At 40.0% G+C, this 17,903-nt stretch overlaps 1 protein-coding gene across 8 annotated transcripts in view; it reads right to left on the bottom strand.

Annotated features, from left to right (window-relative positions):
• The window catches only part of IMPG1 (interphotoreceptor matrix proteoglycan 1), a 103,463-nt gene that overhangs the window by 68,347 nt on the left and 17,213 nt on the right, over window positions 1-17,903 (bottom strand). For all 8 annotated transcript variants that reach the window (XM_078385679.1, XM_072999516.2, XM_072999534.2 and 5 more), the window contains exons 2-4: window positions 14,665-14,898; window positions 390-556; window positions 143-171 (exon numbers count right to left, since the gene is read on the bottom strand). In XM_078385679.1, the coding sequence (XP_078241805.1) occupies window positions 143-171; window positions 390-556; window positions 14,665-14,898 (430 nt within the window). The remainder of the gene's footprint in view (window positions 1-142; window positions 172-389; window positions 557-14,664; window positions 14,899-17,903) is intronic.

The raw sequence follows: 17,903 nt of genomic DNA, 5'->3' as shown, positions 1-17,903 counted from the left end.
TTTTTTATGGCATGGCTGTTGAAAGAACAAACACAATAAGATCAACTATTACTGATGCAAAAATCCTCACGTACCTTTTACATTTTTGTTAATAAAAGGCAGGAATATCAACTGGCGAATACTCTATTTTTGGTTTACTTACCTGTCCTGGAAGGTTCTATGTTTTACTCGCTGAAAAAAAAAGATTTAAAGAAAGAGGATTACTTGAAAGTTTATTCAACTATCAAATGGAAAACATTGATTTCTTCTCTTGGTTGATATTATTATTACATGAATCTTTTAAATGTCATTTTCCCTCTTCAGTGTACCTTTTAAATTGTTTCAAAGCACCTTGGTATTTAAGAAAGAGATATCTATAACTGTTAGAAAATATATTCTGTAGCTCTTACCCGTTGAATTATCTCTAGATGCTCTTGAGAATTACTGAAATTTTTCCCAATGTCAAATATGCAGAATGTTTCCCGCTGGCAGGCAGTGACCCAATTCTGATATTCTGTTGCATCAGGAATACGATCCAGAAAAATTCTAAAAGCTTCCCATACAGCTTCTTGGCAAACTGGGACAACAGGAAAAAAGCAGAGTTTACTGAGCAGAGTTCTTTAATCCCTATTGAATATTTTTTAATATTTATATTATTTATATTCTGCCTTTCTCCCCATAAGGGACCCAAGGAATCTCATAACAATTAAAACTTTACTATAATTTGTAAACAAGTTTAAAATATTATACAAAACTTCATTCAAAACAGTTAAACATTAATCAAGCTTAAAAATAAATTGAAAAACACTTTAAAATATTTTATAATATCTAAATTTCCTAAACAGAGCACTCCCTAGACCCGTACCTATTGCTTATCAGCCTGCCTGAAAAAGAAGGCCATTGCCTAAGAATGGAAGGCCAAGTGGAAGGGGTCCAACTTGGCTTCTAGGGGTAGTGCTTTCCAAAGTCTGGGAGCAACCACTAAGAAGGCCGCCAACACCATGTTTTCAGTTCAACTATCCAAATAAAAACTGCTAAGACACTATTGCCATGGCCCATATCAGAAAGGCACGGAGGAAGGATAACATAGTCAATGGCACTGAAAGCCATTGAGAGGTCCCGCAGAACTGACAGGGATATACACACCCTCTCCAGTTCCCGGTGTTGGTCATCTACCAAGGTGACCCAAGCCATTTCTGTTCTGTAGCCAGATCTGAAGCTAGATTGAAATAGATCTAGATAATCTGTCTCATTTAGGAACCTCTGGAGCTGGGACACCACTACACACGCCAAAATCCTACCCCCATTATGGAATATTAGGGAATGGCTGATGGATTAGCCAATACAGAGGGATTCAAGGAGTCTTTAAAACAACAACAACAAAGGTTCTACTACTGCCTGCCTTGTAACAAAGAGGCCTTTACCACTCTTCTAACCCACTCAGTTAGTCCCCCTCTGGCTGCTTTTATAAGCCAGGAAGGGCAAGGGTCCAGCACACATGTGGTGGTTTTCACCTCTCAAAAGATCCTGTTCACATAGCCAGGCTACACCAACTGAAACATATCCATTGTATCAGGAGAAACAGGAGCCAAAGTAATATCAGCAGGACCTGTGTCAACTACAGCTTCTACGTCAAATCAGATCTGAATATCTGCAAAATGCTGTGCGAAATCTTCATAGTGGGCCATTGAGTGTCCTTCTCTTTTGGCCATCTGTGCAAAAAGCCCTTGATCACTCAAAAAGCTCTGCTGGACAGCTTTGTGCAGTTGCAATGATGGCATTCAAGAACTGCTTATTTGCTTCCACCAATGCCACAGAACAGACTTTCCAATGAGCTAGAGCCCATGTTCACTTGGATCTGCTCCAAGTTTTCCACCATTATTGGTCCATTCTCTGTCTCACTTGCTTCATCACCCCCAGCTCCGTAAAGAAGCTGGTTTGACTGCACTCCATGGGAGGAGATGCTTAGGAGTGGTTGTGTCCATAGCCCTGGCCATCTCTGCATTCCAGAGCACCCACCAAGGCCTCAACCAGATTGCCTGCCAAGGCAGCTGGAAACTCATCAAGAACTGTCAGGAAACCATTTGGAACCATCTTTCTCCTAGGGTGGACCATTTTAATTCCACCACCACCCCCCCCCCCCCCCCGCGCAGAGGATCAGAGTTTCAATGAGCCTAAACCCTACCAGGTAGTGATCTGTCCATTTTTTATTTATTTTATTTATTTATTTGATTTATATCCCGCCCATCTGATACATCTATACCACTCTGAGCGGCCATGAAAACAATAGTCCATGAAAACAGGACTACTGAAACTTCCTCTACATCCAGATCTTCAACACCCTGCCCAGTTCAGAAAAACAAGTCACCCATGTGCCCTGCAGCCCTGGGGCTAGATACCACTTGGAACAGGTTGTCATGGTAGATATGAAATCCTGAGCAACTCCTGATAAACTGGTCTCATGGATATCAAAGTTCTACCAGCACAACAAGCTGCGTAATCTGCAACACCACACCTGAGACCAGATCAGCCAGTGAGACTGTTGTACAGGAGGGTGAGTGTAAACAAACAGATTTTCTCTTCTGTCCTGGGCACTCACTCTCAGGTACCTTCACTCACACACAGCAGTCTATAGTACAAGGCACCTGGCAAGGGTGACTGAATCTTGGTAGACTATTGCAACTCCTCCTCTCTGCTCCTACCCCTGGGTCCAGCCTGTTGTTGCACAGAGACCCACAGGTGGACAAGGCTGAGAGGACTAACCCCCCCCCCCAGCTTCATCCAACCAAGTTTATGTAATGCAAACCAGGTTAGCACATTCATCCAGGATGAAATCCTGGAGGTTAATTGTCTTATCTTTCGCTGAACTTGCAACCCAGGAGGTTTGTCTATTTGACTTGGGAGACAGGTGTGTGTGTGTGTGTGTGTGTGTGTGTGTGTGTGTGTGTGTGTGTGTGTGTGTGTGTGTGTGTGTGTGTGTGTGTGTGTGTGTGTGTGTGTGTGTGTGTGTGTGTGTGTGTTTCACAATGTCGTTGATCTCTCTCAATTCTGCATCTCCCCCTGCCCTCTGTAACAGTAATGGCTAATTCTCCCCACAACATTCCCTTTCCTTTGAAAACACATCCCTTGTCCCTTTTCAACAAAAACCTCACAACAGCAGACAGTCAAGCAAAAACAGTCCCCTCTCCCTTATCACTCTGTCCCTCTCAAAAAACCTCCACACAAAAATATTTGCCACTGTACAAGGATGTTCAAGCAATCATAATTTTTGTTACTCCTTTGTGTAGGTTGTGTTGGACCAGATGGGGCTCCAACCCAAAGCTCTCAATCCCTTCTACTCTCTCTCTCCCCAAATCTCCTCCAAAGAACAGCCAGCTTCCCCTTGAGCCACCTACTTTGTGAAGAGGAATGACAACGACTGGCTTTTGATCCTTAGAACATTCCCACCGTAACTGCAAAATGGCCATGTCCTGTTCTTTGTTTTCCTTTGTGATAATGCATATTTATTCATTTTACTTATTTACTTATTCTAGTTACTTGATTATTTATTTATTTATTTACTTACTTACTTACTTACTTACTTTATTTACTTATTATATATTTACTTGTCTTTTAAAAACTTACACCCAAAGTATATGAACATCATACAGTTCACATGAGCCTAATAAAAGGTATGTGGACATGAACGCAAGAGATTTCTTCCACAGCCCTTGGGCACTGAGAGTAAAACTAACTCTAACATTTTTAATACATACCTATCATAAATAGTAGGCATCGGTATCCACAAATGTACTTTTCCATTCGCACCAAGTTATCACAATTTTGTAGTCCTGAATCCATTCTTTAAACTAGATGCTGCTACGCAATGTTTCACTGGGTGACCCCAGGTTCCCTCATACCCACTGTATTTCCCCCCCCCCAAAGCTAATATCAGAATTCATCAGTTGCAGAGGAGCAGGACTAAAACCAAAGCCAAGAGAAAAACAAACTTTGATCAGATGTCTAAAAGAATGGCACTAATAGAGTAGACAGAGTGAATGTACAGTATGTACTGAACCAGTGGTATTTACATAAATGCTGATTCAGCATCCAGCAATTGATTTAATGAGTCTACTCTAGCTGGGACTATCAATTCGGTTTAGAATTTGGGGACTAATACGCTATGCTTGGGGGAAGGCATTTCACATAGTGTAGGCCACTAGTGAAGAGAGTGTACTGCTAGTGAAGGATTGTTGCATCTTTTGACAATGGGACCTGGAGCAAGGCCTCAAATGTGGAATGAAACATATGGCAGACGGTGGTCCTTGTGGCCCCAATTTGTTCATTATGAACTACCCACTTGTAAGTATGTTCACGAATGCAGACCTAAAGACAAATCCTAGGCCTATCTAAGTTAGAAGTTGTAGATTCTTAGTTCACATCAAGAATGAGAAATTTTCGGACCAACATATGCTCTGAACCAGCCATTCTCAAATGTGTTGGCACAGGACTCCTGGGAGGTGAAATTCAAACCATCTGGAAGGTCAAGTGTTACTCTTGCCTTATTTACAGTAAGTTACTATGCACTGAATTACAGTGTTTGCATTTTTCTTTACATTGTTTATTTATTTATTTATTTATTTATTTAATTTATATTCCGCCTATCTGGTCGGGTCAGGACCACTCTAGGCAGCTAACAACATAAAATGGTACAATAGCTCTCCCTTCCTGTTTACGTTTTGCTATGTAAAAAATTGTTATATATATATATATAAAACAATTTTTTACATAGCAAAACGTAAACAGGAAGGGAGAGCTATAGGAAGGGGAAAAGAGGAGTCAGGAATTATCTGATGGGAAGGCCTGCCGAAACATCCAAGTTTTTAATTGATTCTTAAAAATACCCAGTGAGGGAGCCATGCGAATCTCAGGAGGTAGGTTGTTCCAGAGGCGAGGAGCCACTGCCAAGAAGGCCCGATTTCTTGTCTTTTCCTTCCAGGCCTCCCTCAGCGTTAGGTGGTTGTTGTTGTTGTTTAGTCGTTAAGTCGTGTCCGACTCTTTGTGACCCCATGGACCAGAGCATGCCAGGCCCTCCTGTCTTCCACTTCCTCCCAGAGTTTGGTCAAATTCATGTTTATAGCTTTGATGACACTGTCCACCCATCTCATCCTCTGTCGTCCCCTTCTCCTCTTGTCTTCACACTTTCCCAACATCAGGGTCTTTTCCAGGGAGCTTCTTTACATAGTTATTTGTAAATGCAATTCCATGTGTTTAGTCATCTACTACCCTGTTTCCTCGAAAATAAGATAGGGTCTTATATTAATTTTTACTCCAAAAATGCATTACAGCTTATTTTCAGGGGATTTTTTTTTCATGTACAACAATCTACATTTATTCAAATACAGTCATGTCATCTTCTGGTTGCGGCACAATGGGGGAGGGTGGGGTTTCACTTAACTGAGCTTATTTTCTAGGGCTTATTTTCGGGTTAGGTCTTATTTTCAGGGAAACAGGGTATTAAAAAAATAAATAGTTTTTCAGAATGACATTCAATCTCAGGAGGTGGAAGACATATAAAATTACAGCTTCCATGCTAAAATTAAAAGATCAAGGCCATATGTCATTCTGTTTGTTAAAAGGACAGCATGCAAGGATTGTACCTTGGGATTCCCCCTGAACCAATTGCATGACTGTAAGACATCAGGGATAAAACAATGTAGAAGAGGGGTGAGTAGAGGAAGAATGGATTTAATACTGACATGAATGTGACACCACAATAGCTTTGGTTTTAAACTGCAGATAAGGTTGAAATAAACAATTGTGACATCTCACTCATGGCTGGCAGGGGGTGGGGGAGAGTGTAGAAGTGGAGCAAGCAGGGGCAAGGTTTTTTTTCCACACGCACACATTTAGACTTTTAACAAAAACAAAACCTCATATTGTCCTCCCTAGCAAATGGACCAAAAGCACAAAAACCAACCAACCAACGAACCCCAATCTGTCCAAACTGTTTTTCTCTGAGCATCTGGCACATACAAGAAAGCTGGAGGCAGGAATACGAGATCAGATGGATAGCCAGGGACTGTGAGAAAGAGATTGGGCAGGAGTTACATAAATCCAAGTTGAGAGAAGTTTGTCCTACTTCACAACCATCTCCCGTAGCTGTGTTTTTGACAGCAGCTTGATCTGCAGCAATAAGCAAAGGGATGGGGAATCTGTGGCTCTCCAGGTATTGTTAGTCAACATCTATTGCCATCTTTCACAACTGACATTGCTGGCTACCCTGGATAAGAAAGTCAGTCCAAGCAATATCCAGAGAGCCATGTGTTTCCCAACCCTAAATTAAAGGGATTTTAGATTTCTTTCCAAGCTCTGAACAGTTGTCTTCTGCTAATTTCTGCAGTCAACCCCTGGCAAAAGACACTGATACAAACGGTGTCCAGAATTACAAGTAATCCACATATAAAGTTATGTGCAGAGAAAACAAACAAGAGAAGGTGTTTGGCAAAGGAAATGCCCATATGACTTATGGATGTAATTGGATATAGAAGAGGGCAGTGACAAAGTGCTGTCAACATAATTAACCATGAAAACCCTATTTAAAAAGCAGAGAAGGACCATGTTTTAAAAGCGTTCTCGAATGTGCTGCTATAGCATCATGATATGTCAGCGCATTTTTGAATTGTTGGGCCAGGGTTCTTCCTGATGGCAAAAATTAGATCTATATACACAGTGTGTAAAAGAAGTACACTTCTTCCTTGAATTGTGCAGATCTGAGCAGCAAACTTTTGGTTATACACTTTTTTTTCAATAAATAACTAAATAAATAAATATTCAATAAATATTGTGCTGTTATTTGTCTCAGGAAGTGGCCTGGTGGATCTTGCGCTTACTTAGGAACCTATTTTTGGCAGTGTGATGGTGGTAACCCAGCAGTCCCTCTCTCTTGTCCTGGTAGCTCCACGTGGTGTGTGGGTATGCTGGGAGGCCGACGTAGGGCAGGGAAGGTGTATACACATGTGAATCAACTGTTTTTTATGTTTTTGTGGGGAGATAACAGTTATACATGGATTTTGAACTGCACAGGGGTTCAACACCCCTAACCCCAGCATTGTTGAAGGGAAAAGTACGGTTCTTCAGATATTTGGGGGCAGTTTTGTAGGCCTTGTACATTATGGGCACACAATCATCAGTTTACTAAAACAGGATTGAGGTCTCATTGTAAAAGAGAAATAATATCTTATTATTCCACTGAAATAACCATCTTACAAAATCATCGAACAATGGATAACAAGAATTCTACCATGGGCTTTCTATCTCCCCACTCCTCTAAGCATCAAGGTACTTATAAAGTTCATAACGACCAAAAGATTCATCGGGTTGTCCTATGGGATGATATTCACAGTTAATGTGTTTATGTTTTCAAAATGAACTACTAGAAAAGATAAGAAGACAAAATCTGTTTTGATTTAGGCTGAGTCCCCATGGTAACCACTCTCCTCTTTTTGTACACTTGCTCTAGTTTGTGAAATGTCATCTTTCCTGAGGATGAATAACTCAACGACATGCCAAAATTGCCAATGTACAAGTAGAAAATAATAGCCATCCCAGCTGTGGGACAACTGCTGGCGTCTGTATCATTTAGGGAAATAAAAGCGAGCACATGCAAGTGCACACAACATAATAAGGCCAGGAACAAGCTTCAGAACAAACACACAGTAAGGGCTAAAGCCTCCTGGCTGCACGGAAAGAGCTCTAAGAGCTGCTCTGCTCCAAGGACTCCAGGAGCACTCTTGCAATTAATACAACAAGGAGGACAACTGTGCGCACACATATTTAACAGCCTGCTGCTCAGAACTGAATGTGTGCACACCAGACTACACAAGCCTATTAATTCATTCCAAACAAAGAAAAGCAGCCCGTGCTCGCTATATCGCACAAACCAGCTGGAGTTCTTTTTAAAAGGGGACAGGCACTTTCCTGATAACACATGTGTCGGAATTTAATAAGCCTGACTGGCCTGAGCTCTGAGACACATGTGAGGGGAGCCAAAACAAAAACAAATGCAAATAGGGGGAGAAATTCTATATTAGTATTCACTATTTTAACAGTGGGGGGGGGGAGAGGTGGGGGAGCAGGGGCTGCCATTATCTTGTTTACCACAGGCTGCAAAAGATCTTGGGTTTCATCTGTAATCCAATATTGTCTATTCTTGACTCTCTACGGTGTCAGATAAAGATCTTTCCCATTGCAAAGGACAACGGGCTGGTGGGAAATAACCACACTTTGGCTGTCTTCCAAGTGTCTTTATCAAGGAACGAGTGATGTGCACACTGTCGCTAGGGATGCGGGAGGGGGGAAGGTGCAAAAGTGTAAAGAAAATATAATATCGTTGTGGCAGTCAGCTCTGCTCTCACCTGTCCGTCACAGCTGGGCAGGGGAACCTCAGCCAATGAGAGGATGGAGGGTGGTGCAGAAGTGGGAGGAGCTGGGTTATATAAGGTGTGTGTGAAGAGTTTGGAAGTTCGAGTTTGCGAGATGAGTGATTAGAGTGATTGATAGAGTGAGAAAGTGCCTGTCAGTGAGGGAAAAGTCTGTGTGAGCTAGTGTCTGAGAAACAGTAATTGACAACTTGATTTTATACCTGTGATTTACTCCTTTTATTTCTTGTAATCAATAAACCTTTTATTTGTTTGAAAGAAACCCTTGTCCTTTTGATTTAAAGGATAGGTTGGTGGCAGCAAGTTTTTGGTGAGGGGTAGTGAGCACTCTTATAGGCCTGGATTGGTAGAGGCTTGAGAGTGGTCTGCTACAATCATATCATATCATATCATATCATATCATATCATATCATATCATATCATATCATATCATATCATATCATATCATATCATATAATGCTTGCTATTTTCTCTGCTTTTAAATGAGTTTCTGAGCACTCTTGTGAAGGAACAGGGTAAATTTAGTCATTAAAACGTTTGTCTAAAGACCATTAAAGACTTTAATAGAATCACCTTGTGGCATGATGAGAGGAACTGATTGCTTGTTTCTAAGAAGGATATATATATTTTCTTTTATAAAATTTGTTTTTGTCTTCTTATACAAATGGCATAAACAGGGCAAATCACATTGTGTATGCTAAACTATAATTGACCTTCTACAGAGTTTTCAGAGACTGAAAGCATTTGATGGGGGGCTTGTGGCTTTCGGATCAGTCAACCAGTCCTTCAAAGATTGCTCTCTCTTCTCTCTCTCTCTGTCTTGCAGACAAATTTTGCATAAACTGTGGTAACCTCAACAAGAAAAATAGTGTTCATTGCCTCAATCTCACATTGGAAGCTAGAATTTTTTGGTGGATGGGGTGTTAACAAATGCTCAACGAGCTAGAGGATATGAGTCTTCAGATGATACATCTTTAAATACTCAACATTGAGAGGCCAGCCAGTTTCACTGGGGAAACCATTCCACATTTTATATTCCTACATTCCTACATGGTGATAGTTGTTTTAATGTGATAATACTGGTTGTTATGTTGTTCCTCTTTTACAGTATGAGGCTTCATAAATGAGTAATATTGGTGATTTTAGTGAAGTGAAGTTGAAAGGAGAATGTGCAATAATAAAAAGAGATTAATATATATTGTCTGCCAAATAAAACTAGCTTAATGTACAAATTAATTTAATGAGTCTGCTATACTTCGAACAAAAATTAATAGACTATAGATGTTCTAGCATACTTTGAGTCTGGGTTTTTCTAAATATGGAAAAGCCTGAGTTATTCATAGATACATTTCAGAAATTACCAGAGTTGATAAGTACTGCTTTAGTTTCCTCCTGGTTTTAATTATATAGCTTCCCCAGCCTTTCACTACAAACAGCAACTCTGCAGTCTTATGTTTAAAAAGCAATTAATGTAGGATCTGAAGTTCCTACCAGAATCCACACATCACTAGAAATGCCTCCACATTCCCATATTCCTATTATTTTTACATGATGGACAACTAGAAGAGAAATTCTAAAGTAATATGCAAAGTGAATCAGGGGGAAAGAGTACAGACGCATCTGCAGGGGTGGCCTAGTTCCCACACAAAGGGAAGCAATTTACCCTCAAATATTGGAGTAACATGCTCTCCCCCCACTGGACCAAGAGCTACCAGTTCAAATCTGTGTGAACAAACTGGACAGAACACTTTTTCGTAATCTATGTTGTTGATATGGTGTCCTGCTCTGGATTGTGAAGCTAGCAGGAGTGCCAAAGACCCTTACTCTCTATGCTAGGGTCCGGATATAGTTCATTAGCTATGGCCTAAATCCAATAATGAGTTGCAACTAGAGTAGGCACAATGGATCAGTGGAATATACAGGACATAAGTGCTGACTTACCAGCTTCTCTTTCGTTCAGTATGTAGTATCCTGTTTGGTATGCACATGTGTGTGAAGCTGTAAGAGCGTAAGCTGCTGTGGTGATCTGAAGTGTGAAATCAGGCACGTGACCAGCACTTCATCCGACTGCTGCAGCAGCTTCCACAACTGGCATTCCACGAGCATAAATACTAAACACAATATTGGCCAGTTGGTCTGTTCTAGCTAGGACTAACAATCAGATTTAGCCTTCTGTCTTTATCATTCACTTTAGCTCTACAGGTAACACCAGCAAAATCGAATTTTCAGCTTCAGTATGTGTGTATGTGCGCATGCAACCGCCCCCCCAACCATTGTGTGTGTGTAGCGCTAGAAAAGTGGAAGGCAATTGGAGACATGTGTAAGATTTGAAGGTGACCGCAGGTCTGAAATCCTTCAGGTAACTACTGGCAAACTTTCACTCTGTGGCTGAAATCTTGTTGTGCAGTTTACACCACATAAGGCTGATGTTGTCATCAGCCTTATGTGGTGTAAACTGTATAACACAATTTCAGCCACAGAGTCAGATGATGTCATCATCAGCCATGGTGATTTTTTGGAAATTGAAAAATTTTTTGATTCCTCCTCAAAGCTTTTGAAGCTGCCATGGAACCCCTTCATCAATGGGGAAGCCATTAGGGGCTGTGAGATGGGGAGGATATGTGTTAATTTTTGAAAAATTCTGCCGGTAGGATGCTTTTCGGGTAATTTACGGAATAGGACTTCAGCCTGTGAGCCACAGAAGTTCATAGACTGAGCCACAAATAATTTCTGAGAGCAACAATGGGCTTTTGAAAGGGAGAAAACTGCAACAGGAGAGGAAACAGCCAAAGCAATATGACACAAATGTGCTCAGAAAAACTAAAATTATAGTGGGAAAAGGAACCCTTCTAAAATGCAGATAAACTATGTAACCTGAAATTATGCTTAGCTTACAGGCAGAAACATTAAATACTGGGAAAATGCCAAGAATGAAGAAAGGACATAGAAGGACATGTGTTCATGAATTTTAAAAAAGATTGTGCAAGAAGTCTGTTAAAGAAATTGGATTATTAAAAAAGCAAGAAAAACTGAACAGATGACATGTTTAGTAGCACAAATAATGAAAGAGGTTAACCCCCCCCCCGATTTTAATGAGACTGTAATTGTAGCACAAAGTGTGAATTTACATTTTTTAAAAAAAACCTTCAACGTGCCATATATCATTATTGCTCAGCCAAATATTTTAGAAATGATACGCAGTGATAAAAATATCACTATTACACAGGAAAATCCATTAAGTTTCAATGAGTGCTAAAATATTTTTTAATTCAAAAATGTTTTAACTGCTGAACATCTTGTTTCACACAATTTCCTTGTTAGCATTCACTAATACAGTGGTGCCTCGCATAGCGACATTAATCGGTGCAGCAAAAATCACTGCTAAGCAATTTCGTTGCTATGCGATTTAAAAAAGCCCATAGGAATGCATTGAAACCCCTTCAATGTGTTCCTATGGGCTTAAAACTGACCTTTAAGCGAAGATCCTCCATACGGTGGCCATTTTCGCTGCCCAGTAGGCGAGGAATCCGTCCCTAAGCACAGCGGGTGGCCATTTTTTTTAACCCGGCGGCCATTTTAAAATTGTCGCTTTGCGATGATCGGTAAACGAAACAGGGAACCGATCATCGCAAAGCGAAAAAACCCCATTCAGACCATCGCAAAGCGATCGCAAAATCTTCATTGCTATGCGATTTTGTCGTTAAACGGGGCGCCCGTTAAGCGAGGCACCACTGTATAATGGTTTTTGTTTGTTTGTTTGTTTGTTTGCATCTGTGGGGCCCCATTGCATAACAACCAGATGTGGAATATACAGTATTCAATCACAAGTAACATTGTGACATAACAAACCAATATCCTAAATAAGCAATTAAACATGCTGTGCCTGTGGGCGGTAACATATTGTGTACAAATTCAAAACAACTGAAGCCTAGATGAAGTGAAAAGAACAGTTAGCTCTCCATCAAGAACAGATGAACAATGGCCCAGATCATGTTGCTTAGCACAGTAAATCAGGCTACAGTAGGCCCATTAAATCAATGGGGATTTAGTGAGTCCATTCCTCCATAGATTCCATTCATTCAAATGGGTTTACTCTAACTGCAATTTACCATGCTAAAGTAAGCTGCAATTAGAGTAGGCCTACTAGAGTCAATGGTACTTGTCAATTAGCTGATTCATGAAATCCCCATTAACTGAATGCAGGAGTTTTTACTGCCTTGTATACTATCTGTGATTTGAATGATTAGAAGGTGCCTTTCTTGGCTGGGGTGACTGTCAATCAATGTAGCACTAACCAATTGTTTCCTCCTGCTTCTGAATTCTAAGACAGCCCCACTTCTCTGCTGAGTGCTCCTTTCCCTCTCTTTCATCTGTTGAGGTCAGCAAGTTATTAGTTTGCTGTTGATCTGTTTACAATTGTAAGTTTTTGTTTTTTCTCCTACTAATGTCTCAGAGTGTGTTTTTGAGACCTTAAGTGCCAGTTAACGAGAAAGGACTGTCTGGGGAGTTGAAGCTATTCTCCTCTGTCAGTCTATGTATCTCTACTGGGCAGCAAAAGGCATTTTTACCGGAAATTCAGAAATCTGCAACATTTAATCAGCCTATTCTAGTGTGATTTACTATGCTAAGCAGCAGGATTTGGGCCAATTTAACCTTGACAATTCAATGAAAATGCATGTGCAGAAATATGAATGTAGTGTTTATTTTTGTTTGTTTGTTTTTTTAAACTTACACCCTGCCAATTTAGTGGACAAGCCACTACTCTGGGCAGCTTCCAGGTAATAACAAAAGCTTACAATACAACATTTTTAAAAAGAGAGAGAATTGAGCATATAAAAACAACCCATTTGGTGAGCCAAGAGTAAACTCAGTACAAAAATAATATTACAAAGATATGAGGTCTGTAAAGGCCAGGCTTTCAGTTGCTTACAGAAGCTCAGGAAGGTGGGGGGCCAGTGTTGCATTTAGAAAAAGTAAACAAAGCTAAAGATGGAAGATTAAAAAAGAGAGAGGGATTCAATTTTAACATAAGACTGTTTCAAGACATAACCTCAAACATAAGGAATACACTCCATATTTGGGAGAAATAGCTTCTGGGTTCAGGTTTTTTTTTTTTAAATCATGTAGTAATCATTGGTAGCAAATCATGAACACAGGGAAGCATTATCCTGCATCCTAGACAGAGACAGCCAATGCAAGTGGACCTGTGCAGCCAATTTTCAGATTTATTGTCCATCAGGTGTAACTTGCATTGGGCTTGCAACCAAGAATGGCACTACAGTCTAGTCCAACTGCCCAGCTCAGAGTTGGAAACACTTTCATACCCTGGGAGATTATTTTAATAGCTGGGTGGAATTACAGCGTAGTTCTAAATTTAAGAAATTAACACAACAACTTGTATCCAAGCATTGTTGCTGAAAAAGAGCAATTGGATGAAAAATCAACAGACCCACATTTGTGTGTGTGTGTAACTTGCTTCTAAGAGATTTTATCCCTATAATTTAGTCTGGGTCTGACACACTGAGACACATTACAGCTCTTGGTTGATTTTCAGTGACAGCCAAGGGAGGCATAAAGACAAGCATTTCCAAATCAGGATCCAGATTCAGAACAAAGTTGATCTGGAGAAAGACAACAGTTTGTCTGTGAGTTATATTGTTCTAATCTCTCAGAGCAAAACTTTTGCTGCATTTTATTTTTCATTGCTGTCTGGAGAAGAGAAAGCGTAATTTTTTTTTCCCCCGGGACTTTGCTAACTACTTAAAAGTGATTTATTTCACACACATCCTGGCAGTTCCATAGATTTTCACCCTACCATTTACAGTGCCCGTAGGTCTGATGAAGTGGACTTGTCCACAAAAGCATACTTAAGATGCCACATATTTTTGTCTTTTTTCATTTACTGTAGTTTTGTTTCTTTGAATTTTGCCTAATATGCTTGCACAGACTGACAAAGCTACCTCTCCTAAAACTACATCTTTCTTTAAGGAGAGATGCAATAACAAAGTAATAGTGAAGTCAACCATGCAAATACTGGACTATGCTAACTAGCAAGGACTTATCAACTCTTTGGGGAGCAGAGGCTTCTAGTGAGGATAGAAGCAAATATGAGGTGAAGTTATACGTAGGTCCTTGTATCAGAAATAAAGGTGGAAGAGATAAAGGAGTAATAATAATAATAATAATAATAATAATAATAATAATAATAATAATAATAATAATAATAATAATAATAATAATAATAATAATAATAATAATATCTCACCTCTTAGCCTATAATAAGCTTGATGGCTTGCCAAAATCTGCTTCACCGACTCCTGAGGGCAAACTTTCACTCCAGTTGGGAAAAAAGAAGATCTTTTTGTTCGGTGTTTGGCCATATCAAATATCCTCCGGATGGTCGATACTCTAGACCTCTTTGTAGTTCTTTCTGACTTTTCAGACCCTGCAGCATCTGCAGCAAGTTTGGCTTCATCACGATTTATTTTATCTGGAGTTTCTGGAAGTGGAAAGATGTGGAAGTGCAAATGTATCAGCCAAATGCAGAGCAGTAGGAATTCTGGCATTTTTTAAATCCTCTGAACGATAATGAAGCAGGAGAATAATTCCAAATATCAGTGACATGATAAATACTTTATATATAGATGATGGCTGCTTTAACCAAAGTGGTGTTCTTTTGTGTCATTTTCTGTTGCATAACATTTTCAGAGTGCTACAAGAGTTAGTTAGGAAAGAATATTCTTCAAGATCAAAGTGTTAAAGCAAGGGTGGGAAAACTGCAGTCCTCCAGATCTACTTGTCCTACAACCCATCAGCCATACCCATCATCCTTAGATCCTGCCCAAATCACCATCAATCGGTGAAATAAACAAAATTACATAAAAACCTGCACTTTCCAACCCTGCCATCATGCAACACCATACATCCAAAGGACAAATTCTTACACACGCATTTAACTTCCCCCATAATGGATTGCTCCTCCCATCCCAAACACAATTTATTGCAGGTCTGAATTGATACAATACTTGCTTCTTACATTATAGGTGTATCCTCCAAACAAAGAAAGTTGTGTTTTAATCAATCAAATCTACGAAAAATTGGACCAACTGGCGCTGTGGGCTAAACCGCAGAAGCCTGTGCTGCAGGGTCAGAAGACCAAGCAGTCGTAAGATCGAATCCACACAACGGAGTGAGCTCCCGATGCTTGTCCCAGTTCCCACCAACCTAGCGGTTCGAAAGCATGCAAATGCGAGTAGATACGTAAAGAGGGACCACCTCGGTGGGAAGGTAACAGCGTTCCGTGTCTAAGTCACACTGGCCATTTGACCACGGAAGATTGTGTTCAGACAAAACGCTGGCTCTATGGCTTGGAAACGGGGATGAGCACCGCCCCCTAGAGTAGAACACGACTGGACAAAAATTGTCAAGGGGAACCTTTACCTTTACCTAAAATAAAACAATAAGACAGTCATGTAGGATAGGTCCTTTTCTTTTAATGGGAATGTATGTGATAATAGTATCTTTGTTAGGTGACAGCACACATTTCGACTGTTTGTCTGGTCAGCTGGCTGGATAGCTTAGTGGTTTAGGTATCTGTCTACAGAGCCAGAGGTCAAGAGTTCAATTCCTCACTGTTCTTCCTAGAAGAGGAGCCAGCCTGTGTGGCCTTGGACAAGTTGCACAGTCCCTAGGCAGCCCCAGAGAAAGGGAATGGTAAACTACTTCTGAGTATTCTCTATCTGGAAAAACCAAGAAGGGTCACCATAAGTCAGAACTGACTTGACGGCGCATGATTACGTATTGTTATTTGGCTGGTCTAAATATTACACCCAACATTACTTGAGGTAATTATTCAAAGTGTTTTAAAGCAACAAAAGTGACAAGTCTGAATTTCAATAGATTGGGGGAACCAGTATAGTTACGTCCATGCAGATAGTTAGTGAAATAATTCTATTTTCAATTTTATTCACCGATGCTTAAAAATTATACTGTTGATTTTAAACGAACTTTCCACGATGTTGTGGAGGCATTTTTGTAGGTTTTTTCCTGCTGTACATGGAACCTGAAAAGGGGAAACAGTTAAATGGAATAAAATATTTGCTTAAATAATTGTGTAAGGGAAATGGAGAAACATGTAGATAACTGAAAAGCTTTTTGAGACAGATTCCCACTCCCCACCCCCCAAAGCCAAGAAAGGTCATGTAGCTTGCACCGGAACCAAATATGGAAAAAGTTCAAATTCACAAAGGGGTGGAGAAATGAAATCAAATGTCTTTCAAGAGAACTGAGCTTACAAGAGTATTAAGAGCTAAATATTTAGTGAAGGATGACAAGTTTTAAGAGTAGCAAGAATGATTTACGTCTGTTTCTCCTCTTCCTTCTCCTTCTTCTGTGAAATGAAGAATATAGCTTCAAGCAAAGTCATAAACATTAATTATTATGTCAGCAGTTGTTAGATAGATGAAAAGAAAATAAGAGTGGAAACATGCTTCATCGTGACAATTTGGAATTGACTGAATTGAATTTGAGCAGACAAAGAAAAGGGAAAGAAGTGACATTTCCAGTAATATGCTAGAGAATAAGTAGCCCCTTTCTACGTCAGGCTATTGTAAGAATTCCTAATTAACATTCCAGTGAAATGTCCTTTTCAAAGCACAGAAGCTGGGAACACTTCATACGCTTTATGGGGCAAGACCGTTTTAGAGAGAACATGCTGTAAGTTCTCTTGTCTGAAGAAAGCAAAACACCTTGGGGGAGGGCGTACACATTTATTCTTTTATATAAATTGCAGTTACAAAGTAGTAATCTTCTATTGATCCGTTAAGTTTTTAATATCTAATCATTTGCAAAGAAGTTGCAAATTGTAAATGGCAATGTGATCCTTTCGCATCTAGCACTTCCATTTCAGACCATTAGCTGCCGTCAGATTTAACAAGGCAATATGATCAAACACCAATAAAACCACATTGCTGAAATAGCATACACCGGAGATATAGCCAGAGTCGGTTTTCAACAGTTGCCAGTTAAGAATGCTTTTGAGGCTTTTATTTATTTATTGTTTAGATACATCCCCAGCAGAAAAGCAGCACCATACAATATTCATTTGAGCCAGGAAGCAGAGGTGTAGAACACAAAAGTTCACAGTGTTTGGAAAAGCCAATAGTATCCCCTAGCCATACCATTATGGCTAGGAGATCTCCCAGAATCTTGCTGCCTGGGAGACTCTGGGAGGTGTAATATTCCCCCCCCAATTGTGAAATAGTCCCCCAGATGTTGTAGTTCTGCTCTCAGAAGCCTATAGTGAAGGACTTCAGAGGTTGTTTTAATCCAATAACATTTAGACCCACACATTAGGAACAGTTCATGAAGGTTCATCTCCTGCAAACCACTTCTAAACTAATAAACCCTTTTCACAATCCTTTTGGATATTTATATGAGTGATAGAGGAATCAGGCATGCTGCCATGGATAATTGGAAAAGTGTTGTTTGCATGTTGGTCATGTG

This window comes from Pogona vitticeps, chromosome 1 (assembly GCF_051106095.1).
Source record: "Pogona vitticeps strain Pit_001003342236 chromosome 1, PviZW2.1, whole genome shotgun sequence".
Classification (NCBI taxonomy): domain Eukaryota; kingdom Metazoa; phylum Chordata; class Lepidosauria; order Squamata; family Agamidae; genus Pogona; species Pogona vitticeps.
This window is presented reverse-complemented; position numbering and strand designations above follow the sequence as displayed.